The 26,398-nt window shown below is 45.9% G+C and overlaps 1 protein-coding gene across 2 annotated transcripts in view; it reads right to left on the bottom strand.

Annotated features, from left to right (window-relative positions):
* Positions 1-26,398, bottom strand: part of PTPN11 (protein tyrosine phosphatase non-receptor type 11) — an 87,417-nt gene that overhangs the window by 19,883 nt on the left and 41,136 nt on the right. For both annotated transcript variants that reach the window (XM_059408461.1, XM_059408462.1), the window contains exons 7-10: positions 11,174-11,270; positions 8,159-8,238; positions 7,868-8,026; positions 3,709-3,840 (exon numbers count right to left, since the gene is read on the bottom strand). In XM_059408461.1, the coding sequence (XP_059264444.1) occupies positions 3,709-3,840; positions 7,868-8,026; positions 8,159-8,238; positions 11,174-11,270 (468 nt within the window). The remainder of the gene's footprint in view (positions 1-3,708; positions 3,841-7,867; positions 8,027-8,158; positions 8,239-11,173; positions 11,271-26,398) is intronic.

Genomic DNA, 26,398 nt, shown 5'->3' with positions numbered 1-26,398 from the left:
AGAGTCACCTTTCTGAATCCTCAGGGGCAGGCAATGTCCCCGTTCCTCCTCGTGCACGGGTAGCCCAACTCAGGAGGCGACTGAAGCTTAGAGGACCTGAGGCTCTCCTTCCCAGCAGATGAGAAAACAGCTGTCTTCTCAAGACATGTATTCCTCTTTGCCTTTTTACACCCAGCCCCCCTCCTCCCCTCTCCCAAAACACCCACTTTTATTATTTCGTCGTAGTATTTAAACATTCTGTTTAATACAAAGTAGGTAAGAAGTCAAGCTTTGTGACCAGAAGGCTGGGTTTAGGTCCAAACCCCCGCACTCATAATCACTGTGGTCTCCAGACCTCTCTGAGCCTCAATTTCTTCATGTGCAAAGAGGAATGATAATCTCCCTCACCATGCTACTGAGAGGGACTTAACAAGACCAAGTAAACACACAGCCACTCCTTGGCAGCACCGTCACCAGTGCCCTTCTGGGGACAGGGGTCATTAACAAAGGTCAAGTCTAGAGAAGACCAAAAGCACCACGTTCTGGGTCTACCCAGATGAGGCCACTGTAGCAGCCCTGCTGACTGCTCCCTCTCTGTTCTCTGTATCTGAAGGAAATCCTAGCTACTGATGTTTTAAAAGTAGATTTAAAAAAGAAAGAAAAATGAAGCCAGTGTCCACCACCAGTGACCTTCAGGACATTCAAGTTAGTTGAACCACAATTAAGATCTTTTTGTGAATTACGTGCATTTAATTTACTGATGTCATGATAAAATATTTCTTGATGATATGAGTCAGCTCAAACTCGGGGGCTACACAGGAACAACAGGGAAGGAACCCAGAAGCCCAGTGTATCCCTGCTCCTCTTCCTTGGTAAATTTCTGTCCCAAAAGATCTCTGGCCTAACTCCTCCCTGCTAGGAAATGTAACGAGATCATGGCACAGCGCTTTTGAAAAAAATATAATGTGTTCTATAAAAAGCAGGTAACATGCGACCAGGAATTCTGGAGAAATCACCTGTCCTCTGATGGCGCCTGAACCCATGGGTATAAAACACAAACCCAAATGCCAACATTTCCTGTACCTGCTGCTCAAAAATCTCTGTTAGCAAGAAGATGGATGGTTTATCACTAAAACTGAAGAAACCTCCACCTGCTACTCAGAAATACCTGATAACAAGAAGATGGGCGGCGGAGCCTAAAATTGAATGAACCTATGTGGTATCTCTGGCCAGTGCCCTCTAAATCTCTTCCACTTCTGCTTGACGGCTATGTTTTCCCAGCTTCTCTCTCTGTCTCTGCAGCAGGGTAAACCTCCCCCGCCCCACCATCAGCAGAACCGCAGCCCCGCTACCATCTGAAGTCCCAGCATCCCATCCCGGACCACAACTGCCCAGGCTTCCAGCTCGCTTTGGTCCCCCGACCACCTCGTGGAGCTCCGCAGACCACTGAGCCCTCTTCCGCTCTCCACCCGCTTCTCCTGCCCCCACTGTCCCCTTGTCGGGCTTGGGTTCTGCATACTACTTTTTTTTAAGGAGGCTCCATGCTGGGCGTGGAGCCCCAACACAGGGCTTGAGCTGAGATCAAGAGTGGGATGCTCAACCAACTGCGCCCCCCAGGTGCCCCCCACCCCCATGTACTGTTGTGACAATCCCCTTTCACCCTCTCTCCACCTCTCTCCATCCAGCACACCCCTGGGCAAAGCCCCAGGCCTGGACAAAACCAACAGCACACCTTCTCTGTTCTACACCCATGGAGAAAAATCACACCGGGGGATTGGTGTCACTGACCATGAACATGTCACAATCTGTTCACCAGCTCAACTGGGCATTCAGCACTGCCTGAAAACTCAATGGATTCCTCACCGTCTCTACACATTATTATTGAATACTTTTCCCACTTCCCAAAGATAATTCGTCTCTGATTCCCTTCGAATGCCAGTTGATGGCCTTGTCTCATGGAGAACGTGAAGAAACTGCATGTAGGCTCCTCCACCTGCGTCTGCGGTCACCTCCTCCTCCTGCCCCCTGCTGCCATCCATCCGCGATGCTCTGGAACCCATCTCCCCCCATCGCCATCCTCCATTCCTGCCTCCCTGGCCTCTTTGCTTCGCCGTCGCCAAGGCATCTCACACTCTACCTGTCCCTCCTCCTGTTCACCCTTCCGCCCCTCCACCAACCCAGCGCTCAAGCTAGAGAACCGGCGGTCACCCTTAACACCGCCCTCGCCCCCCACCCACACTGTAACCAAACCTCTTCACATCGCCTCCTCCCTCTCCTCCAGGCAGTCCTTCTCTGTCCACGGCCCCGCACCACCTTTCCCCGGGACCACGCAAGCCCTGGCTTCCCACACAGCCTCTGCCTGCTCTTCTGCCTTCACCGCAGCGCCACTGTCCCCTCACCCTGCATTTGATTCTTCCCCACGCCCTGCAGGTGCCACCTCAATGCATTTGGCACATCCGTCCATCCTTCCGTCACTCCTCTTCCATTTATTCTGGCATTTTGCATAATATTCATTTCCAAAGGCAGGAATAAGGAAACAAGTGTCGGAGTCCCTGGGCTCTAACCTGGAGAGGAGGCCACCAGACCCAGAACACCCAAGAGCCTCCTAGCAGTCCTGCTGGCCACTCGGTTCACCCGGCCCGGGCCCCCCCCCCCCCAACCTGGGACTGTCAGACATACTCCTGGCATGCAGCTCTGCACCTGCATTTGCTTGGCAGCAGCCTCGCCCAGCATCCAGCCTCCTAATACATGGAGTTCACATTCTGAACATGACAGTTGAGACTTTTCCCGACTTGGTCCCCCCTCTCTTCGGCTTATTCTCTTGATTCTCCACTTACCTTCATTCCCCATAAATCCCATTTCCCTTCAGTCTGCACATCAGGCCCGGGGTTCACAGTGACACCTCCACCTGGAGGCCCTCTCCCCATCATCTTCTCCAGTGGAAACCTGACCCAGACAAGCCCAGTGTCTTCTGAGATGATCTCTCTGACATCTCAGCCAGAAGGAAACCCAGCCTTTGCTACGTTTCATGGCACTTCGGACCTGTTGCAGCCAGTCTGCTCAGGAGCACGGCTATCTGTGTGTGTGGATCCTCGCTGCTATGTGATTCCAATTCCTCAAAGACTTCACTCATCTCCAGGTCCCCAAACAACCTCAAAAAAATAAGCCCCCTCTCACCCCAAAATTAAAATGAATCCAAATCTAACCCTGCTTTATAAAGTTAGTCACCCCAGTGACAAACTTAAACTATGTGCAGCTAAGATCAGACGCCACGGAATGTGGTCACGAAACTGGCCTCAGGCGCTTTGCCACTGCTGTTCCCGCTGCTGGAAACACTCTTCTCTGGGCTCTCTGGATGCCTGGCTCCCCCACCTTGGCCTCAAGTGATACAACCTCAGAGAGGCGCTCCCTGGCTCCTCCATCTCAGGTACCCAGTCGCTTCTAACATAACTTCCTGAAGCCTTCATAGCCTCAGACCAACTAGAAAGCTTAACCGGTTGCTGAGTTTTTAACCTTCCATCTCCCTAGGTTCTGTGAGGGCAGGGATCGCCCCCATCCTGTTTGCAATGTATCAGTATGCACCTGGGCCCCTGGTGCCTAGAAGGCACCCGATAAATCAGTAAGTAAACGAGGCCGTGAACGCACGCAAATATGAGTAACCACATGACCTCGGATTACTGCACGCCAAAACCAGTTACTAAAGTCTCTAAAATACGACAATATACTTACTTGTCCAACCTTTGAAAGTTTAAGTTCTCTTAATGTATAGTCATGAGCAGCACTTTCTTTGACGTTCCTAACACGCATGACCCCATATTCTTTCAGAGCATACTCGTCGGGCCAGTATTTGACACATTTACTCTGAAAGGGATCAGAGAAAAGACAGTTAATCTCTGTGAATTCTGAAATTAAAGCCTAAACCAGAGGAAAATAAATACTCAGAAAAAAAAAAATTCGAGTCTTGCTTAATGTTCAATATTCAGAAAATGGCCTATCTAGCATCTGGTGGATTTTCAAAGGAGAGGAAAATAAATTTAAATAAGAAAAGCAGGTGCGTGGAAAACCAGGGAGAAGCCGAAAGACAGAGCAGCCTTTGCAGGGCTGTCTGATCTAAGATGCATGTCAAAGGACGGTCAAGGATTGTTCATTTATCTCCAACGAACCAAAGATGCAGAATGAGGGACTACCCAATCTGAGGGTTCTGCCTAGCAATCACTGAAGTCTGAATTCCAGAGCTCTGCCAGTCCCTCTGCAGGGAAGGCAAGCAAGCACTCTGGAGGTGGACGGGTTGCCCAAAGAGCCAGACTTGTCTGGTTCATTTCCGCACCCGTGTAGGAGGACTCTGTGCCTTATCTAACCCACGTGCGAACAGCTCCAACACAGCAAGGCAGCCGATGGGGTTTTGAACCAGCTGCTTCTTCTATATCCAGATCCGTTTGCTACCTACTATACACGTCCCCTTCGCTTCCCTGGGTGCCTGGGAACACCGAGCCTGCAACAGCTGCTGGCGTCAGAGCAGACAGATTGAAAAATATGGCACCAACTACATCATTCTTGGTGCCAAAGAGGAAGATATTTAGCTCAATGAGAAATGAGCCTGTATATATCTGGTGACGTGTCCTGGGCAGAGAATGTTTTTGTGTTTTGTTTTTTTCTGGGAGTGGACTTCCCACAACCACCAAGATACCAATATCAGCAAGAGAAATTTACTTTTTCTATTAGGAAGACAGAGAAATTCAGTGCTAAAACTATAATAAAGAGAGCAGCTACAGGCATCCCCTCAGTCAATGATTAACTAAAATTAAAAAAAAAAAAAAAAAAAAAAACACAGCAGAAGGAAAGTTGAACAGAAGAATTAATAGTGCAACTTTTTTGCCTGGCAATGGCTTATATGGTCTACTATTTATTAATATTCTGAATTCAGCTTTCTCCATGCACTATTTGGTAGATCCAAATACCTCTTCGACAGATTTGATACAACTTTTATTATCCCCAAATAAACACTTTAAATATTAACTGTACTCAATGCTATTGCTGGCCAATCAATTCTGTGACTGTACGTTGTTCAAGAGACTCAACAGAGAACAAAAAATTAAATCACAACCCTGAAAACATTTCAGCAGACTTTGAACATCAGCAGACTACCCGGCCCTCCTCCTAGTTTTCCAAACTCTGACATAGACTTTGGCAAAAATTCTAAAATGTGACAGCTAACACATTTTAAACCAAAGCCCAGGACTCAAAGGGAATCTAGAGTCTGAGACCAAGAGAGCACGCTATCAGAACTTCTGGGGGTGCCGGGGTGGCTCAGTGGTTTAAAGCCTCTGCCTTCGACTCAGGTCATGATCTCAGGGTCCTGGGATGGAGCCCCACATCAGGCTCTCTGCTCAGCAGGGAACCTGCTTCCCCTCTCTCTCTGCCTTCCTCTCTGCCTACTTGTGATCTCTGTCCAATAAATAAATAGAATCTTTAAAAAAAAAAAAAAAGAAGAAGAACTTCTGGACTGTGGAGAGAATGCATCCATCATGCTCTCCACCCTGGGACTGAACAGCATAAGCAGGAAGCAGGCATAGACTTGCGGGGTGGAAGCAAGCAGAGGGGCAGGCTGATTTGGCCCAATGTCTGCCTGTTCTAGGAGCTTCCGGCAGGTCTTCTCAAGGGAAACACAACGAATCCCCCTGAAGTGACACAAGAACCTTCTCTTCGTGCCCCCAAGTCCTGTAAGGAGAGGTAGCCGCCTATGAACCAGACAACAGGCAGGAGAGATGGCTCAGTTTTCCTTTCTATACTCGGGCAGGTGCCAGAGTTAAACATCTGATGTTACTGAGGGTAGCTGCTGGAGGAAGCCTCTGTTTCACAATGACCAGATCTGGCCTTAAAGGTTTTCAGAAGCATGATGACGACTAGTTAGCACAACAATGAAAATCCTACAAAATCATGCTGCCCTTCAAAATGATAGGAAAATTACATCAGGAGCGCTAAAATCCAGAATCACTCCTCTGTCTCAGGTTTAACTTAAAGGTACGGCTGCTATATTCCAGGCAAATTTTATGTGAACCAATTAAAGTGTAGCTACAAAATAACTTCGACTAAAACACAAAAACACAGAACTTTTCCACATTAAAAACCCACATGGATGGGCTCACTCTGGGATAACACGGAGAAATGTCATTCAGTGAGATCTGTCTGCTTCTCTGTAGGTGTGGGCTGTTACAATTTTTAAAACCTGAAGTATCATGAAGAGTGTGGGGAGAGGAGTACTTGACATAGCAGCTGGGTTGGGGGCGGGGGGGGCATGCTGGGACAACCACTCTGGGAGCAGTTGGGCGGAGTGTCTTTGAACTTACAACATGCCTACCCTGGGACCTAGCATTCCTTTTTATGAAATCTAACCTAGAGAAACACGTGCCACACACAAACACACACACACACACACACACACACACACACACACACAGAAATAAGAATAAGATTATTCACTTTAGCACTGTTTGTTAACAGCAAAAACAGAAACATTTAAGTGCCCAATTCATAATGCTGAAATAACGTATGGTACATCCTTACTACGGAACATCATGCAATTACTAAAAAGAAGGCAACAGGCCACTATGTACTAATAGTAGATGTTAGAACATTCATCTGGGCGGGGCCCAAGATGCACAACAAAGTTAGTATATGAAAACACTTTTGCATACAGTGTTTTTCAGAAAACAGTGCTATATACCTCCACAGACACACATACACATGTAAGCACACACATACCTGTAAATGCCTCTCACACATGTATGTATGTAAATGCCAAGAAGAGAGCATGGAGGGATACACATCACACTGGTGACAGGGACTTTAAATGGGTGGACAAGGGACAGTGACAAAGGCAATTTTAACCGTAACCATCATGTGTCTGGATATGTATATGACTATATTGCTTAAATAATTCAAATTAATGTTTAAATGCTCACACGTCACGACAAGTATAATTTATATGACCAGTGAAATCACTGATAAGGACATTAAAACGGCTATTACAAATATACTCCCTATGTCCAGAAGGTATAAGTTAAAAAGGGACACACAGAAGGCATTAAAAGGAAACAACAACAATAATAAAACTTCTAGAGATGAAAAAACAATGTCTGCTATGGAAAACACACTAATAGTAATAACACTTCAGTGTTTCTTCTGCAGTGACACTGCAGAAGAAAAGATTAACTTAAAGACACGCAGCCAAAGCAACTATCCCAAATGAAACAAGGCGGAGAAAAACAACCGCACAAAATGAACAAAGCCTCAGTAGGCCTCAGGTCAATGCCGAGCAGCCCAATATACGTGTAAATTGCTGTCCCGTGTATGCAGAAATAATAAAACATTTCCAAATGCAGAAAAAACTCTAAAGCCACAGATTCCAGAAGCTCAATGAATCCCAAGCAGAAGGAACATAAAGAAAACTACACCAAGGCATGTCACAACCGAATTTCTTCTACTCTCTCTTCTCCCAAGGGTCAGTTAGAATCAGCTTAATCTTTTTTTTTTTAAAGATTTTATTTATTCACTTGACAGACAGAGATCATAAGTAGGCAGAGAGGCAGGCAGAGAGAGAGAGAGAGAGAGGGAAGCAGGCTCCCCGCTGAGCAGAGAGCCTGATACGGGACTCGATCCCAGGACCAGGAGATCATGACCCGAGCCGAAGGCAGTAGCTCAACACACTGAGCCACCCAGGTGCCCCAGCTTAATCTGTTTATTCTTACATGTTCTTAACATGTTCAACCTGACATGGCCAATACTTTAAAAATACTGTATCAGAAAAACCTCTTAGTTTAAAAAAAAATAAAATAAAAAATTAAAAAAATAAAAATAAAAATACTGTATCAGAAGAACTTGAGTATACCTTTCCTCTCTCCACTTCTTTCGTTGTCATAACAATCACTCGGGAGTTCTCTTGAAATACCATCCGCCAGAAGTCATTCACCGTGTTTTGCAAGCAGCCTTGCGTGGCAATGTAACTCTTTTTGGGTTTTGAATTGTTGCATTTGGTTTCAAACTCAGGCTAGAAATTTTAGGAAGAAAATGCATCAAACACTTGAATGTTGCTTTCAGGGTCACAAGCAACAGAAAACATAAAATACAAACAATGGCTGGCAATGTACGGTCAGAAAACACTGTGGGAAACAAAGATTACCATGATAATATTTGCATTGATGTAATCTGAAACGGGCTCATTGGGATCGCCATCGTGTAGGACAACCCTGGTATGATCAACTGGAAGAAAAAGAGACCACAGTCATACCTCCTCAGGACACGTCACTTCAAATCAGTTACCCTTCCACCCAGACCAAGTTCTGTTCACTTCATGATAAAACCACATAAAAGATTAAATCCTAAATGAGCACAACGATCTGAACACCATATGATGCCTCATAATGCTATCTTTAAGACAGAAAAAGCAGCAATGGGAACTCCCTGGTCTTGACCATTTACTATGGATCTACAGGATATTATCACTGGGAGAAGCTGGATAAAGGGTACATGGGAACCGGGTGCCTGGGTGGCTCATTGGGTTAAGCCTCTGCCTTCGGCTCGGGTCATGATCTCAGGGTCCTGGGATCAAGTCGCAAGTCGGGCTCTCTGCTCTCTGCCTGCTTCCTCCTCTCTCTCTCTCTCTCTCTCTGCCTGCCTCTCTGCCTAATTGTGATCTCTGTCAAATAAATAAATAAAATCTTTTAAAAAAGGTTTTAAAAAAAGAGTACATAGGAACCTTCTGTATATTTTTATAACTTCTTGTGAGTCTAAAAGTATTTCAAAACAAAAAGGTGGATTTTTTTTTTAAAACAAAAGGAAGAGGGGCGCCTGGGTGGCTCAGTGGGTTAAGGCCTCTGCCTTCGGCTCAGGTCATGATCCCAGGGTCCTGGGATCGAGCCCCGCATCGGGCTCTCTGCTCTGCAGGGAGCCTGCTTCCCCCTCTCTCTCTGCCTGCCTCTCTGCCTACTTGTGATCTCTGTCTGTCAAGTAAATAAATAAAATCTTTAAAAAAAAAAGGAAGAGTAAAGTATAGATAAATGACATAATGTCTGAGATTCACTTCAACATAATTTGGGGAGAGAGGAAGAGTGGCTCAGAGTATAAATGCAACAGGACTGGGTATGAGTTAACAACACTGAGAGCAGGGCGGTGGGTATGTATGGTTTTTTATACTGTTCTGTCTACTTATGAGTATATTTGAAACTTTCCATAATACAAATGGTGGGATTTTTTTTAATGAAGCAGAATGAAATACGGTATCTAGAAGGTAAGATTCTGATAGTATCAACTGACTAAATTCTGTACAAAAGTACATGATTGATACAGGAGTCTGAGTGCTCTACCTAAGCAACATATTTTACCATAAGGGGAGGGGCACTCCTGGGAGACTCAGTTAAGTGTCCAACTCTTGATTTGGGTTGTGAGATGGAGCCCTGCGTCAGGCTCCACGCTGGGTATGGAGCCTGCTTCAGATTCTCTCTCTCCCTCTCCCTGTGCCCCTCCCCACCTTCCCTCTCTTAAAAAATTATTTTACAATGGGAATTAGTAATACAGCTGCATGTCTCAGACTCCCCATCTCTAAAGAAATAAGATGTTAATCAAGAGGAAGCATCTGACTGGGATTTTTAAGAGAGGAAAAGGCAATGATACTCTATTCAAGTACTGCATACTCTTGTTCCCGTCACCTTTTCCTACATCCCTGCATCTTACTAACGAGTTCCACTAGGTCTCCTGAGCAGAAAGGAAAACTTAGACATAAACAGGATGAGGCTTCCCCAAGGACATGAGGACCATGCTGTGACTCAGACTGATTCTCTGCAAATTTGTATCGCCTCTTCTCACTACTATTAATGCCTCCACTTTCTCCCATCCTCACTTACACACAACTCAAATAACCATATTGATGCGATATACATATGTACCACGTACGTGTACCTATGTACACAGAAAGACCATGTTACACACACACACAGGCACACACACGTACACTCATGCATGCGAGCACAACGGGGTTATGATACCTGACAAAATGGCTTGGATCTGATGAGACATTACTGCACTGCTCACCAAATTTGCTCATGCATTCCAATAAAACTTTCATTGTGAAGTTTTTGAACACGGAAATACACACATATATATACAAATAAGCCCTATTTTTAAGTTGGTAAATACATTATGCATGCACTGCCATCAATCTGTATGTCAGATTTAAATTTTTCTTTCTTTCTCTTTTTAGATAAAGGATATAAATCAAAAGAAGTTCTCAGTGTTCCTTCCTTCCCCCCCAGCGGACCGCCCTGCATAGCCCCCTCCGGAGACCCCTCCGAGAAAGAGCGTGGTGCTAAGACTGTGGCTCTGGGGGCTCCAATGCCCATTCTCCCTTGCTTGCAACCTTGCTGAAATGGTCTATAAAACTGGGAAAATCAGAACATCTGCTTTCTATGCTGGGGTAAGAAGTAAGTGAGACCGATGCAGAGCCTGACACAGGGTGAGCCCTCAGGAAAGAGGAGCTACGACAACTGCTTCGTGCCATCTCTGGGGTCCTCACCCAAGACCTCCATCCTTCCAGGACCCTTGTTCTCTGTGGTTCGGCTTGAGCTCTACTGGGCAGCACTCGGGTGTTAAACGCCTTGTGGATACCTCTGGGTCCTTTTCAAGCTAGGTGTAGGTATGTACCTGTATCTCCTGTAACCCGAGCTCCGGAGGTCAGGGAGCAGAGCAGTTGAAGAGTCCTTGAGGGGAGACTGCCTATTCTCCAGAAGAGGGAATGGAGTCCCAGCAAGGAGGTGGGCCTTCCCCAAGCCCCACAGGCTGAGTGCTGAATGAAGGGCAAGGACACAAGCCTGGGCCCCCTAAGGGTCTTGGTGTGGCCTGACCCTGGGAGATGTCAAGCCTTGAGATTCTCACTCTTAGGCAGATAAAATTAATTAACAGAAGGAAACAACCTACTCAAGGATCACCTGGTGGCAGTCTGACCCAGGACGGGCAGCACAGACATGCGGTGAACGTCAACCATCCCACCACGTTTGACGATTCTGGAAACCACTCACAACTGAAAGGGGCTAAGGCCTCGGATCTTCTGAGGAGGCACGTGGCACACAAGAAAAGTTATAGGGACGCTGAGGAAGCCAACACTCCAAGAGTCACTGTTACTGAACAGAATATTAATACTTACAGGGCAGGATGTTTTTATATCTATTTTTGTTCTTATTTTCTTGCCTCTGACCCTCTTTTCGGCTGTAGAGAAGTTTGCACTCCTGCTGTTGTAGTGTCTGGAGGGAAAAAAAAGTAAATATTATTGCACATCAAAAGCTTTAAAAAAATAAAGCATGGCTCAGCAGTTCTGCTGTAAGAATTTTATCCGAGGAAAGGTTCGGGGTTGCGACAGCTACAGGAATGCTCATCTTAAAACTGCATCAACAGTGCCAAAAACAATTTCCGGTAAGAAAGGGCTGCCTGTATAACACTGACATTAATTCATACAAACAAATGTTCTGCGGCCATTTAAAAAGACATTCTAGGAAAATTTTTAATGCCTTGAGAAAATGATCAGGGTAAGTGTTAAGTGAAAAGAAGGTCAGACTTCCAAAACAGTATTATTACATAAGCCATATATTTGCATTCGCCTATGTAACTAAGAAATGGCAGAAGACTATACATCAAAAAGGTAATGAGGATTGTTTTCTCAGGGTAGTGGGATTATAAAGGCCTTTTCTTCACTTATTTGGCCTAAATTTTTTACAATGAGTTAATACTTATTAGTAGAGAAACCTTTTAAAGTAACAATTATTAAGAATGAAAGTCGGCGGGAGGAGTGATGCCTGGGTGGCTCGGTCGGTTAAGCATCTATCTGCTTTTGACTTAGGTCATGGCCCCGGGGTCCTCGGATCAGGTCCAGGGTCAGGCTCCCTGCTCGGTGAGGAGCCTACATCTCCCTCTCCCCATGCCCCACTCGTGTTCTCTCTTTCTATCTCTCTCTCTCAAGTAAATAAATAAAGTATTTTTAAAAAATTTAAAAAGGCATGAAAGTCGGGGTGCCTGGCTGTTTCAGTCAGAAGAGCATGTGACTCTTGATCTCGGGTTTGTGGGTTCAAGCTCCACACTGGGTGTAGAGATTACTTTAAAAAAAAAAAAAAACTCAAAAAAAGAATGAAAGCCAATGAGCATCAGTGTAGAGCATATAAATAACAGTTGTGATCAGGCTCTTGACTTCATGATCTGCTGCCTACTTTTACCATTGTTTAATTCAGAGCAAGCTCCAACAGAAGAGGTACTGGGTATGGCTGGATCGGGGGCATGCAAGCTTTGCTCCTCCTATGCCAGAAACCCACGTTAGCGCGAGGCAGCCAGCCTGCGTCTACACAAACACCCACTCCCCAGGTTTCTCCCAGCCAGAGAATGAGGAAGAGAATGTTAGATTCCTGGAAGGGGTCGAGAGGGACACTTCTGGAGGGGAAGGAGGTGGGGAACATGATCAGGGGGAGACTAAACAAGGCAGCCACAGTGGGACTAGCCCCAGCGGAAGAGGAGACATGGGGAAGCAAAAAGGATCCTCTGGGGGCGCCTGGGTGGCTCAGTGGGTTAAACCGCTGCCTTCGGCTCAGGTCATGATCTCAGAGTCCTGGGATCGAGTCCCACATCGGGCTCTCTGCTCAGCAGGGAGCCTGCTTCCTCATCTCTCTCTGCCTGCCTCTCTGCCTACTTGTGATCTCTCTCTCTCTGTCAAATAAATAAATAAATAAATCTTTTAAAAAAAAAAAAAAAAAGGATCCTCTGGAGAAGCAGACAGGAAGGTGGACAAGCCATGTTCAAGGGGTAGGTTTTATTTTCAAAATTTAAAAAAGCACCTCTTTTTTTTTTTTTTTTTTTTTTTTTAAAGACTTGGATTTATTTGAAAGAGAGAGATAGAGAGCGCGCACAGGAGCGAGGAGAGAGACAGAGGGGGATGGAGAAGCAGACTCCCCAACTGGCAGGGAGCCCGATGCGGGACTCAGTCCCACGACCCTGAGATCATGGCCTGAGCCAAAGGCAGATGCTTAACTGACTGAGCCACCCAGGCGCCCCCAAATGAACCTCTTTAAGGGACCATTAGTTTCCAAAAAGTCTAATTTGTGAGAAGAAATCACAAGCAGGCAAATCAAGAAAGTGGAAGGCAAAGTAAAAAGAAGAAAATATATGTGTGCTGTGTATGTATATATAAATTCCAGCTCGTAAAGGTTTCTACCAGGAGTGAGAGTCAATGTTTCATAACAAGCAGCCCACTGTATTTCCATTCCATTTAAGTGAATTTCACAGACAGGTATGAAAGTCGGGATTTTAAATTGCTATTTGAATCTCGGATTGAAAATGCAGCATTTGGCCTTGACACACGGCTCACAGCACAGGCAGTTAGCTAGCTGGAGCCTGGGCAGGAATAAAATACAATGGACACAGAACTCCGATGATGAGACGGTCATTCCAATTTTTAAAACGAGCCCAGATTAAGTAATTAAAGCCATTTGCCTTCTGCGGGCTGGCATTTCCTCTGAACTGTGAGCCAGTCTTCCCGAGCGATGTCGCCACGTTAGGAAAAAAGGTTCAGTCGTGATTTTCAGATAGGCAGGTGAGGCTCAAAAAGCAGCTCAAACGCTGCAAACTGACTCAGCCACTTAGAAGTCAAACAAGTGAAGAGAAACAAGATCCACAAAAGCTATAAAGAGCGGCGGGGTGGCGGGGGGTGGGGAGGGAGGCTAGGAAATAATTAGCCGCTTGATTCAAAACGAGCCTGACAGTGAGGCGCTCAAGCGAGCACTTAGCCCAAGTCTCGGCTTCTCAGAACAAGGCACTCTTCTCTGAGCTCATGGAGGCCTGCCTCTAACCTCAGCTTCTGCTTCGCTATCTGTGCCTCAGCTTCCTCAAGTGTCACGTGGGAACAGTCCTAATTACCTACCCCGCAGAGATGGCATAAGAGTTAAGGGAGATTACCATGGAAAGTGCAGAAACACACATGTTGGCTGGACCCTCTCCCCAGGTCGACTAGGGGCTCCCCTCATCCTGCATCAAGTTACCAGACGCCTCTATCATGCAGATTTGGGGTCTACACAGCACACAGGCTGAGACAGGCCTACGGTCCCCAGAGTCTTCAAGAAAGGACAAGCCTAGAGCACCTGCACCCCGGGCACCATCCGTGCTAAGCGGCAGCGGCCGGCAGCTGTCACAGATTAATAATGACTAACTGTGTGTCTCCCCCCAGCTCTATCCTCGGTGCCCATTAGTCCATTCTCATCTGTGCCTGGGGCCCAAGTTGTCTGAACACATTTCATTTCCTGCAGAGGAAGGCTGCCATCCATCTAGAGTGCGGCTGAAAACAAAAAGAACTCAGAAGGGTGACTGGCCATACTCTGCCCGCCGAGGCTCCCTAACTGCCCCCGAGATAATCAGCTACCACCTGCTATGGGGTGCACCAGGCTGATGGCTGGAAGCAGCAGAAGAATATCCTATAAGCCGGCCCCCACAGGCTACAACCCTTCCGTGGTTTATCTTCCACAACCTCTCTCTCACCAGCAGTCCCTGGGGCACAAGAAAGCTGCAAACGACCTGTCAAGTTAAATGTCACTGTGTCTCCATCCGCATCCTCCACTGGGCAGTGGCAGGGATGCTAATGGTAATGACAGGCAGAAAAAGGGACAATGTACAGCTGGGACAGAGGCTGCAAGATACCCCATTTGCCCAAGTATTACAAAGAATTTGGATCGAACGATGAACCCTTAAAAACATGCTAGAGGCTAGTTACAGTCTCCTGATTGCACGAGCCAAAACAGATCTAGAGCCAAACGGATTGTATCAGATTTTAAGCCTTAAAAGGCATTAAGAGAAAGCCGATCCCCTGCTCCACAGTGTACATTCTGAAGCGCCCGGGAGCTGGCGCGCCTGGTTGGCTTAGTTGGTGGAACATGTGACTCTTGATCTTAGGGTCGTGAGTTCTAGTCCCACCTTGGATGCAGAGATTACTTAAAAAATAAAATATTGGGGCACCTGAGTGGCTCAGTGGGTTAAAGCCTCTGCCTTTGGCTCAGGTCATGATCCCAGGGTCCTGGGATCGAGCCCCGCATCAGGCTCTCTGCTCAGCAGGGAGCCTGCTTCCCTTCCTCTCTCTCTGCCTGCGTCTCTGCCTACTTGTGATCTCTATCAAATAAATGAATAAAATTTTTAAAAATTATTTTTAAAAAAATTTTTTTTAAAGAAGAAGTGCCCAAGAGCATGACCAACAGTGGATGGGACAAGTGCTCATGGTGCAGAAACATCCCCCTGACATTTATGATGAATGAACACCCCTGCTTCCCACTCCCTGGGGCCCCTGCCAGCCTAAATGCCAGTAGCAGCAGTCCCCACTTACTGTAATGACCAAAAGAGACCCCCACATGACTTCCAGAGCCCTGATTGAAACCACTGGACCTGACTCTTGACCAGAATGCCATGAATCCAAATGGAGCAGGATCAAGGAGAGACAGACAGACAGACAGCAAACAAAACGGCAGAGCCTCAAATTGCCAAGCACCATTACGACAGCCCAATGATCATTCTGCCTGCACTGTTCTGAGCAGTGGGGACAAATCAAAAAAATAACACCACTAACCATTAAGACCAGACCAAACTGTACAATTACTCGGCTTCTATTTTTTTTAAAGATTTTATTTATTTATTTTGAAAGAAAGAGAATGAGTGTGACATGAGCGCCGGGGCGGGGGCAGGGGGGTTGGCAATGGGACAGAAGCAGAAGGAGAAGGAGAAACAGGCTCCCCACAGAGCAGGGAGCCCAATGCAGGGCTCGATCCCAGGACCCCGAGATCAAGACCTGAGCCGAAGGCAGAGGCTTAACCCACTGAGCCACCCAGCTGCCCCAATTTACTTTGCTTTAGAAACTAAACTAGAGGGGCGCCTGGGTGGCTCAGTGGGTTAAAGCCTCTGCCTTCGGCTCACATCATGATCCCAGGGTCCTCGGATGGAGCCAAGCATCAGGCTTTCTGCTCAGCGGGGAGTCTGCTTCCCCCTCTCTCTCTACTTGCCTCTGCCTACTTGTGATCTCTGTCTGCCAAATAAATAAAATAAAATCTTTAAAACTAAATAAAAATTTAAAAAACAAAACTCAAGGGTGTATATATGATGGATGAGGTGGGGGAGGGGTGGAGATGGAGAAAAGAAGATTAATAAAATGTTGGTAAGTGTCAAAGCTGGTTGTTGGGAAAAAGAAGGTCCATCACACTATTTCCTCTACTTTTGAGTGTTTGAAAACTTCGATAATACGGGAAGGGTTTTTATAAACAAAGTAATAATAAATAAAAATGTAAAAGCTCCTATTAGCTCTCCCCCCACATACACCCCACTCTTGGCCATGGCCTCCTGAAGGACAGAGAGGGAGCTGAGAAAGGCTGTCGGGCAGATGGTCTCCCTGGCTCTGACGCCGTGAATAATTATTAAGACAGCGGTAACCACCTGGGCAGGATCCAAAACCAGGCCTTCTACCCAGTCTGAATGAACTTCTGTTTTCTTTTGGCATCTGTCCCCTATGCAGAGGAACGCTGCAATTTCTCAGCCCATCCTCTCTACTGCAAACTCTGCAGTGTCACCAGGCACCACGGGCGGGTGAAAGCCCCCACTTCCTGACACCACGCTGCACAGCCTGTCACCACTTCTGTGCAGTGGACTTGGGGCAGCTTGTCCCCAACACGTCCACAGCACCAGCTGGGAACGAAGGGGCAGCTGTAGACTCCCGTCACCGGAGAAGGCCCCATATGATGGACAAGCACTTATGAAGATGACAGACAGAACTAACCCAAGATCTGGCCCCCAACCAGCTGCCTATCATAAGCCCCGTCTCCTTTCCACCAAGAAGGTGGAGAATCAGAAGAAAAATGAATTAAAAGGCACGGTCCCTGTAGAAGAACAGGTTCTGACACACGAAACTGCACCAAACAGTCAAGACAAATCCATAATTAAGTGTGGAATTAATTATGTGGTGTGGAACTTAGCAAATGAGATCCATGAAAACTAAGTGAAGCAGGTTTCTGGAAAGAGCTGAGGCCTGAAGCAGATGAAGTATTGAGACTGGTCCAAGGAAGAAAGGAAGACATCCCAGCAAGTTAGAGAGGGCAAGCAAATGTGGCCAAGAGGCCAGAGCTACTAAAGGGTGAAGGAGGGGGCGCCTGGGTGGCTCAGTGGGTTAAAGCCTCTGCCTTCAGCTCAGGTCATGATCCCAGGGTCCTGGAATCAAGCCCCGCATCAGGCTCTCTGCTCAGCAGGGAGCCTGCTTCCTCTTCTCTCTCTCTCTGTCTCTCTCTCTGTCTCTGCCTTCTGCTCTGTCTACTTGTGATCTCTGTCTGTCAAATAAATAAATAAAATCTTAAAAAAAAAAAAAAGGTGAAGAAGAATGGCAAATGAGTCTAGAAGCTGTGTGTTAGAAAGTGGTGGCAAATGGGGTTAGATGCAGAGAGTCAGAAAAACAATGGTGGGACTTGACAATGAGGCAGAAGACTCTTCAACAGCTGACTGAAAAGAAGTATGGACTGGGACGCCTGGGTGGCTCAGCTGGTTGAGCAGCTGCCTTCGGCTCAGGTCATGATCCCAACGTCCTGGGATCGACTCCCACATCAGGCTCCTTGCTTGGCAGGGAGCCTGCTTCTCCCTCTGCCTCTGCTTGCCATTCTGTCTGCCTGTGCTCGCTCTCTCTCCCTCTCTCTCTCTGACAAATAAATAAAATCTTTAAAAAAAATAAAAAATAAAAAAAATAAAAAAATTAAAAAAAAAAAAGAAGTATGGACTTGGAGTCAAGTCTACGTGGAAGTGCACCGTCAACCATGTGTCTGTCCCATGGGGACAAGTTTCTCACTTTGTTTGGGCTTTAGTTTCTTCATCAAAATGCAAAAGGGGGAAAGGGGGACCCGCTAATGGTTTCTGAGCAAAGAGGGACAGGAGAAATGCTGAATGCAGATTCGCATGAAGGGTGAATGAAGGTCAGACACGGGGGAAAGAACAGCTTGTGTCTTCCGGGGTGATGAGAGTCTGCACCCCCGGTGTCAGGCAAGACCCCTCTGCCACAGCCTCCCTGAGCAGCCCTGAGCAGGCGCCTTGCTCCGTCAATGTGCCCACGGATGCAATGAGGTGCCTTTCCTAGCCCAATACGCAGCACCAAGTAGACAATAAATGCTAGTTTCCTTCCAACCTCTAAGAGCAGAGAGATGTTAGGAAAGAAGGTTCAACAGCACTTGGTGAGTGGCAACGTATGGGAGAAGGGGACAAAGAGGAACAATGAGAGGCTCTTCCTTCCGGCCCACGGAGCCACAGGGTAAAGAGCTTGAGCACCAGAGACAGTGAAATAAAGGGGGCTATTCGGTTTGTATTTCGGTTATTCGGTTATAGGAGTCTGCTTGACTCCTATTTTGAATGCTCTAATTTGAAGACACAGGACAGCCAAGAAATGTCGAAGGCATGATTTAAAAGGCAAAACCAGAGCTCAGAAGCACGATAAACTTTGAGGTAACCAGCATAGGTTGAGAATGCATGTGCCCCCCCAGCAGAGAGCGAATTTCAAGCAAGATGAACAGAGGGCCCAGACCTCGTGTGTTCGAGAACCAGCAGAGTTAGCCGGTCAGGAGAACAAGCAGCAAACAGCAAGAGGCACAGGAGGGGAAGGAGGCAGAAACCAGGTGCATGCTGCCACAGGTCACAGAAACCAAGAAAAGCACACGGTGGGAATGCGGAGCTGGACAGTGGTCTCCAAAACAGCACCGGGAAAGAGAGGCTAAAGCGAAGACTATTTATGACACATTAAGAAAGCCACTGCGGTCTGTCACCAGTGTTCGCTCGGTACGTTGGAAGAAGTCACATCCCAAGGTGAGACGGGCAGGAGCTCAGAAGAAATGGAGGCCGCAGCACTGGGCACCCCGATGCAGAAGACAGAGGACGATGGCTGCAGTGGAAAGAAGCAAGGTTGTTTAAGGGCAAAAGGGAAACGTGAGGCAGAGATGGGGAAGCCCCCGAAAGCACCTGCAGTTCCTGTGCTCCGGGAAGATGTCAAGCAGCTCCAGCAAAATGACCCAACTCCAAAGAGAAAAACCTGACACCGGAGGGGCAAAGAACAGAACAGAGAGAGGCACCGAAAGAGAAAGAGTCCAAAGGAAACAAAAGAATTTCTGAAGTACGGAGCGTTTAGCTTGCAGAATAAAGCCTCGAACCGCGGCAGTACTCTGCCCACAGGAAGGCAGCAGGTCTCCTATGAAGCAACTGGAAGCGCAGGCCGACGTGGACAATCCTGGCTCCGGCTCCAGCCTGCCATCCTGGCACCTTCTTCAGCACAAGGCTGGAGCCCTGGCGGGGGGGTGCTGTTCAGGGGCAGTGGGGCTCGGCCACCAAGGGGAAGGAAGATTTCTGCTGGAGATCGCCAGCCAGAATTATGATTCTAGACACAGCGTTGGGGTGCAGTTAAAGTCTTGTTTCCATAAAACCGAAGCGTCTCCAAGTAGAATTTATAGCTCCCCTGAGCAGGATGTAATCACTTTAAGGAAATCAAACTGGACTGTGGGTTTGAAGACAGGCATTAGCCCCTCCTGGAGACACGTCGGTTGGCAGAGAAGCTGGCAGGATCCAGGACATCTGTATAGCTGTCAGGGAAATGACTGCAATGCCCACAAACTGAAAACAGCTTCAGACCATGACAGAGAGAGGCTTGCGTAACAGGAGGAGGACGGGCTTTAAAAACAAAAAGCAAATTACTAAGGAAAACGAGCTTTACGGCGCTGGGAAAAAAATAACCCCAGTTGATATGATGTTGTGTGGTGTTTGTATGGGTGTGTGTTGTGGGTTTGGTTTTTCTGTTTTTTTAAGTCTGAAACAGGAGGTTCAAAGCTAAAATTTTTCTGAAATTCATTCCTGCTACCCTGAATCAGATCTTCTTGGGCAAGTGTGTAGATGTAAGTGTGTAATCTCGAAGACTAAAATGTGTGTTCACAATCCTCAAGCAGGGCCTCCCCAAGAAAACTGCATGGGAGAAAGGAGGCCCATCTCAAAGCAAAGCCTGGAACATTCCCCCATAGTTTTTAAGCATCAGAAAGCTGTTCCCTGTTGAATATACAGTCTGAACACAATACCTCTTTCTCTCCCCCCCCCCCCCCCCCCCCCCCCCGCCAAAAACAACTCCTATTCAACACTCAATACACCAGGCTTTCCTGTAGTGTCTCCTGGGGGCTGCAGGAAATAAGACAGGACTACCTGTCCTTGTATAGCCCACGGGCTGCTTTGGGTTCTTTCCTTAGGATAATACGCACACAGGAAACCTTAAATAGTAGGATTAACTCTCTCTCTTTTTCTGTTCACCTTTATGGTTTCATTTCAGCAAAACCTCTTGTTATTCCAACAGACCTAATAACGTCATCTGCTTCTGTGAATTCACGGTACAAGAGATAAGCATGAAAACAACAGCCACAGAGAGTGCCTGTGAAGCCCAAGGACAGCAAGGATTAACAAGGAAAGGGCAGCTACTAGGTGCACGTGTAATAAGAACCGATCCAGGTGTGCGGATAGGGATCCAGGAAGGTTTTCCTGAAAAAATGACCCTGAGGCTGGGAACTGAGGAGTGGTAGTAAGGTGAAGTGAGAAAGGAACATTCTAGTACAGGCCCATCCCTTACACCACAGGAACAAACCTACTCCCATCAGATGTCTAACAGGCAGTTCAAACTTTAACAAGTCCAAGATGAGGGCGCCTGAGTGGCTCAGTGGGTTAAGCCACTGTCTTTGGCTCAGGTCATGATCTCAGGGTCCTGGGATCGAGTCCCGCATCGGGCTCTCTGCTCAGCAGGGGGCCTGCTTCCTCCTCTCTCTCTCTGCCTGCCTCTATGCCTACTTGTGATCTCTCTCTGTCAAATAAATAAATAAAATCTTAAAAAAAAAAAAAAACAAGTCCAAGATGAAAGTTGACCACCTGCCCCCAAACCCATTCTCCCAGTCTCTCCATATCTCAGTAAATTGACTCCATCCTACCAATGGCTCAAGCCAAAAACTTTCATCAAATCCTGGCCCCAACTCTGCTGTACCACACAATCCATCGACTCTACCTTCAAAACGTCTCGAGAACCCAGCCACCTCTGCTGCTGCTACCCTGAATCAAACCACTGCCACTTCCCTGCTTGGATTACTGTGATTTGCCTCTTTGCTGGTCTCCCTGCTTCCGTCTGCCCCTTACAGAGGGTGTCCCATGTGGTAGCCAGCATGATCACATCCTTCCTGTGCTTAGAACCCTGCACAGACTTTCGGTCTTTCTCCAAGTAAAAGCCAATGACCTTACACTTTAAGTATTACAATACTTGGAAGAGAGTGCAAAGACCCTCTAAATGCAGCCACGCAGTATGCACATCACTAAGACGCACAAGGGCTGAGTTCAGGTTTCAGACAAGGCACATCGCAGGCACAGAATTCTAAGATCATAACCTGCCTTTTCACTTATGTATCTCATTTCAGCAGAACTTTACTTCATTACAAACAAATCTACAACTGTTATCCGCTTCTTCCCATTTAAAAGGAGAAATATAGGGGCGCCTGGGTGGCTCAGTGGGTTAAGCCGCTGCCTTCGGCTCAGGTCATGATCTCAGGGTCCTGGGATCGAGTCCCGCATCGGGCTCTCTGCTCAGCAGGAAGCCCGCTTCCTCCTCCTCTCTCTCTCTGCCTGTCTCTCTGCCTACTTGTGATCTCTCTCTGTCAAATAAATAAATAAAATCTTTAAAAAAAAAAAAAAAATTTAAAAGGAGAAATATACCAGAGACACAAGATGTTTACACAGACCAAAAATGGGCAGTCTCTAGGAAAAAATCAGACTTGGAGTCACAACGTCTTCATGCTACAACATAACCCTAGAAGATCAACAACCTGAATTTATTTTAGGAGCAAAAGAAAAAAGACTCAAAGCGCTTCACAAGAGACTCTATTTAAGATGCGTCCCACGTGGACGTAATTTGTGTCTTCTGGGGTAACATACCTGAAAGGACACACAGAGTTTTACGGATAACAGAGTCGGGCATAGAGACAAACAAAACACAGCTGTCAGAGTTAAGTTACGAAAGGCATTGCAATTTAGAGCTCTGGTTCACTTTTAAAGACCATCAAACACATGGTAAGAAGGAACTGACCCCAAATTTATCACCTCCCAGGAAGCAACTAAAGAATGATCGCCAAAACAATAATGTCTTCCTGCCTTGCTGTTGGGATCAAACTTCAGTTTCAAAGGATTTATGGTGCGTCTCCAGTACCACAAATGTAATTTTTTCTATAATGATTTGGTTCTGTTCTTAGCCATATTCCCCTGGCCACAACCTCAAAGGGCATTTTTTTTTTTTTTTTAATTAACTAGATTTGAGCAGGAGGTACCTAGGAGATCCAGAAAGATCTAGCTTTGTTATCAGAGTTAACGTTAGTAACTCTGATACAGTGAATAACAACTTAGCACAGCAGACTGACCTCTACAGAGAACAGACATGATCTTGTTTTTTCCATTTCTCCCAAAAGCCAACTCAATCTCCCCTTTGTTGTTAATGATGTATAAAAGAAGATGTGAATTTGAAATATCACAGCGTGAAATCATCAGGTTAGTATGTAGAATCGTTCTTTTTCCAAGGCCAGAAAAGTCAGGCTAGGAGTTGTTCTGAGTTCACATCTTGATCCGACCAACAAGATCATGAAAACACCCCTACTGCCACAAGCTCTCTGGGATGATTTGACTTTGTTTCCCTAAGCACTGCCCAAGTGAACTTAGTGTTCAAAAACCCACCACTACGATAGACACCCACCTCACTGCTGTCATTTTTTTGAAAGTTCATAGTCACTGTAAAGGAAAAGTAGTGTGTACAAATGATCATCTCGGTTACCATTTTAAAAGAATGTGTAAGATGAACATGGATCTAGATCAAATAGTAGCTTGCTATTTCTTTTCTTTACCAAGAAGGTTTGGTATCTTTCAATTTTAATTAAAATGCTATTTTTCAGACTTCAAATATACTAACCAAAATTGTGTATGATAACATAATAAAAATTAATGATGAGTAACAACCATTGTGTTTTTTAAAGTGAAACATTTAAAAATGTTACTATTAACGACAGTCAGCAAAAATAGGAAAAGATGCATGCACAAGACCACTCCTTGTGTCCTCTCTGTGATACACTGAAATTATCCAAATGCCCATCAATAGGCAGAAAGAACGATAGTACATCCACATAATGGAGTCCTATGCAGTAAAACTGAATGAAGACTGTCTCTAGATAATACTGTGGATGATCTCCAGGATGTTGAATACAGCAAGGCTGGGGAAAAAACGTGTAAAGTTACGCTACTGTTTATCTGTGAAAGAGTGGGATATTGAAATATATACATATTTGCTTGTATTTTAAAATGTAATGATACACTACAACTTTTTTGAAAAATGGCTATAAAGGGAGAAAAGCACGGGGTATCAGGTAGATTTCTCTGAATACACTTTTTAGGTTTGACTTTAGGATCAAAGGCAACATTTCATATACTTACGAATAAAATTTCTAAAACGCAAACCTAAAATGAAACCCATAACCTAATTATATAGCCCGTTAGTTTACAACCACACAGAGAAGACTATTACCAGGGAGTTTAAGGCCTAGGAATGAGACTATCCATCTCTGAAGGATCTACCCTAAGACGTGTTGGGTTTGTTGCTCTTTAATGGAAAAAAATATTAAACCATTTTTAGTAATCACAACTCAGCAAAATCCAGACCATAAAGAACTTCCAGGACAACAAACCTGCTCTCTCTAACAACAACAACAATAAAGAGGGTGCTATGGTCTGAATGTTTGTGTTCCCCCAGAATTCATGTTGAATGAAATTCTAGCCCCCAGGGGCGCCTGGGTGGCTCAGTGGGTTAAGGCTCTGCCTTCGGCTCAGGTCATGATCTCAGGGTCCTGGGATCGAGCCCCGCATCAGGCTCTCTGCTCAGTGGGGAGCCTGCTTCCTCCTCTCTCTGCCTGCCTCTCTGTCTACTTGTGATCTCTATCAAATAAATAAATAAATAATCTTTAAAAAAAAAGAAAGAAAGAAAGAAATTCTAGCCCCCAAAGGTGACAATATTAAGAGGTGGGGTATCCTTATAAAAGAGACTCCCCCAAGGTTACCTGGGTGGCTCCGTCAGTTGAGTGTCTGTCTCCTGGTTTTGGCTCAGGTCATGATCTAAGGGTTATAGGATTAAGTATGGGATTCTCTCTCTTCCCCCCTCTCTGCTACTTTCCCTCTGCCCTCCTTCCCTGCTCACATGCGTGCGTGCAATCTTTCTATAGAAAAAGAGAGGGAGAAACAGACCCCACAAAGTTCCCTCATCCTTTCTGCCATGTGAGCATACAAGAAGTCAGAAGAGGGCCCTCACCTGACCATGCTGCCACCCTGACCTCAGACCTCCAGGACCATGAGAAATACATTACTGTCCATAAACTAGCCGGCCTGTGGCAGCCTGAACACACAAAGACGAGGGAGAGGGAGAAGAAGGAAGGGGGAAGAAAGGATGGGAAGGGAGCCAAAATATAAGAAACAGAAGACTTTTAAAAAAGAAAAATGTGAGAGGGGCGCCCGGGTGGCTCAGTGGGTTAAGCCTCTGCCTTCGGCTCAGGTCATGATCTCAGGGTCCTGGAACCAAGTCCCGCATCAGGCTCTCTGGCCCAGCAGGGAGCCTGCTTCCCTTGCTCTCTCCGCTTACCTCTCTGCCTACTTGTCATCTCTCTCTGTGCCAAATAAATAAATAAAATCTTAAAAAAAAAAAAATTTAGGGATGCCTGGGTGGCTCAGGGGGTTAAAGCCTCTGCCTTCAGCTCAGGTCATGATCCCAGGGTCCTGGGATCAAGCCCCACATTGGGCTCTCTGCTTGACAGGGAGCCTGCTTCCCCTTCTCTCTCTCTCTCTGCCTGCCTCTCTGCCTACTTGTGATTTCTGTCTGTCAAATAAACAAATAAAATCTTCAAAAAAAAATTTTTTTTAAAGAGAGAAAGATGTGTGAAGCTTATCTGACTCATAATCCAACAAACAAATTTTTTAAAATTATAAAACAACTAGCATGATATACTAGTATGTGAGCTTTTACTTTTTCTAGATGTATAACAGTATTTTGATTAATTTTTAAGAATTCCATAAACAGAGTATTTATTAATAAAATAATAATATTTGGCAAAGCTGATAATGACAGAGGGTTCTTTATATAAATCTGTTTTATATATTATATTAAAAAAAATTTTTTTTAAGATTTTATTTATTCCTTAAAGGGAGAGAGAGCACACAAGCAGGGGGAGAGGCTGAGGGAGAGGGAGAAGCAGACTCCCCACTGGGAAGGGAGCCCGACATGGGGCTCCATCCCAGGACCTAGAGATCATGACCTGAGCCAAATGCAGACGCTTAACCATCTGAGCCACCCAGACACCCCTCAAATTTTTTTCTTAATTAAACAGGATAAAGCAGTTCTTGATTCACACAAACTGTGTGTATGTGCGCACGTGCACACATGGCAATCAGGAAAATGTGAACAGTGAATGACATCCATTAATGTTAAGGAATTACTGTTAATAGTTGTGAGAATGATATTCTGGTTAAAATCTTTTGAAACGAAATAGTTATAGATGAAAAAACACATGGAATTGGCGTCAAGATAAGCCAAGGATGGAGCACCTGGGTGGCTCAGTTGTTAAGTGTCTGCCTTTGGCTTAGGTCATGATCCCAGGATCCTGGGATCAAGCCCCATATCGGGCTCCCTGCTCAGTGGAAAGCCTGCTTCTCCCTCTCCCACTCCCCCTGCTTCTGTTCCCTCTCTCACTGTGTCTCTGTGTCAAATAAATACATAAAATCTTTAAAAATAAATAAATAAATTAGCCAAGGCTGGGGCATCTGGGTGGCTCAGTCAGCTGAACATCCAACTCCTCGTTTTGGCTCAGGTCATGATCTCAAGGTTGTGGGATCAGGCCCCATGTAGGGCTCTATACTCAGTGAGCAATCTGCTTGAGATTCTCTCTCTCCCTCTCTCTTTGCCCCTACCCCAGCTCTCGCTTGTGCTCTCTCTCTCTAAAAATGAATAAATAAAATCTTAAAAAAAAAAAAAAAGATAAGCCAAGGCTCAGGGAATCAATGAGGAGTAATTAAAGACTGGCCACCTGGTGGCTCAGTCAGTTAAGCGTCTGCCTTTGGCTTCAGGTCATGATCCCAGGGTCCTGGGATGTATTCCTACATCGGGCTCCTTGCTCAGCGAGAAGCCTGTTTCTCCCTCCGCCTGGTGCTCCCCCTGCTTGTGCTCTAACAAATAAATAAAATATTTTAAATAAATAAGTACATATATAAATAAAATTTTGACTGGCCATATATCAACTATTGTTAATGC

The sequence above is a fragment of the Mustela nigripes genome, chromosome 8, assembly GCF_022355385.1.
Source record: "Mustela nigripes isolate SB6536 chromosome 8, MUSNIG.SB6536, whole genome shotgun sequence".
Classification (NCBI taxonomy): Eukaryota; Metazoa; Chordata; class Mammalia; order Carnivora; family Mustelidae; genus Mustela; species Mustela nigripes.
The sequence above is the reverse complement of the archived record's forward strand: the minus strand, read 5'-3'. Positions and strand labels throughout refer to the sequence as shown.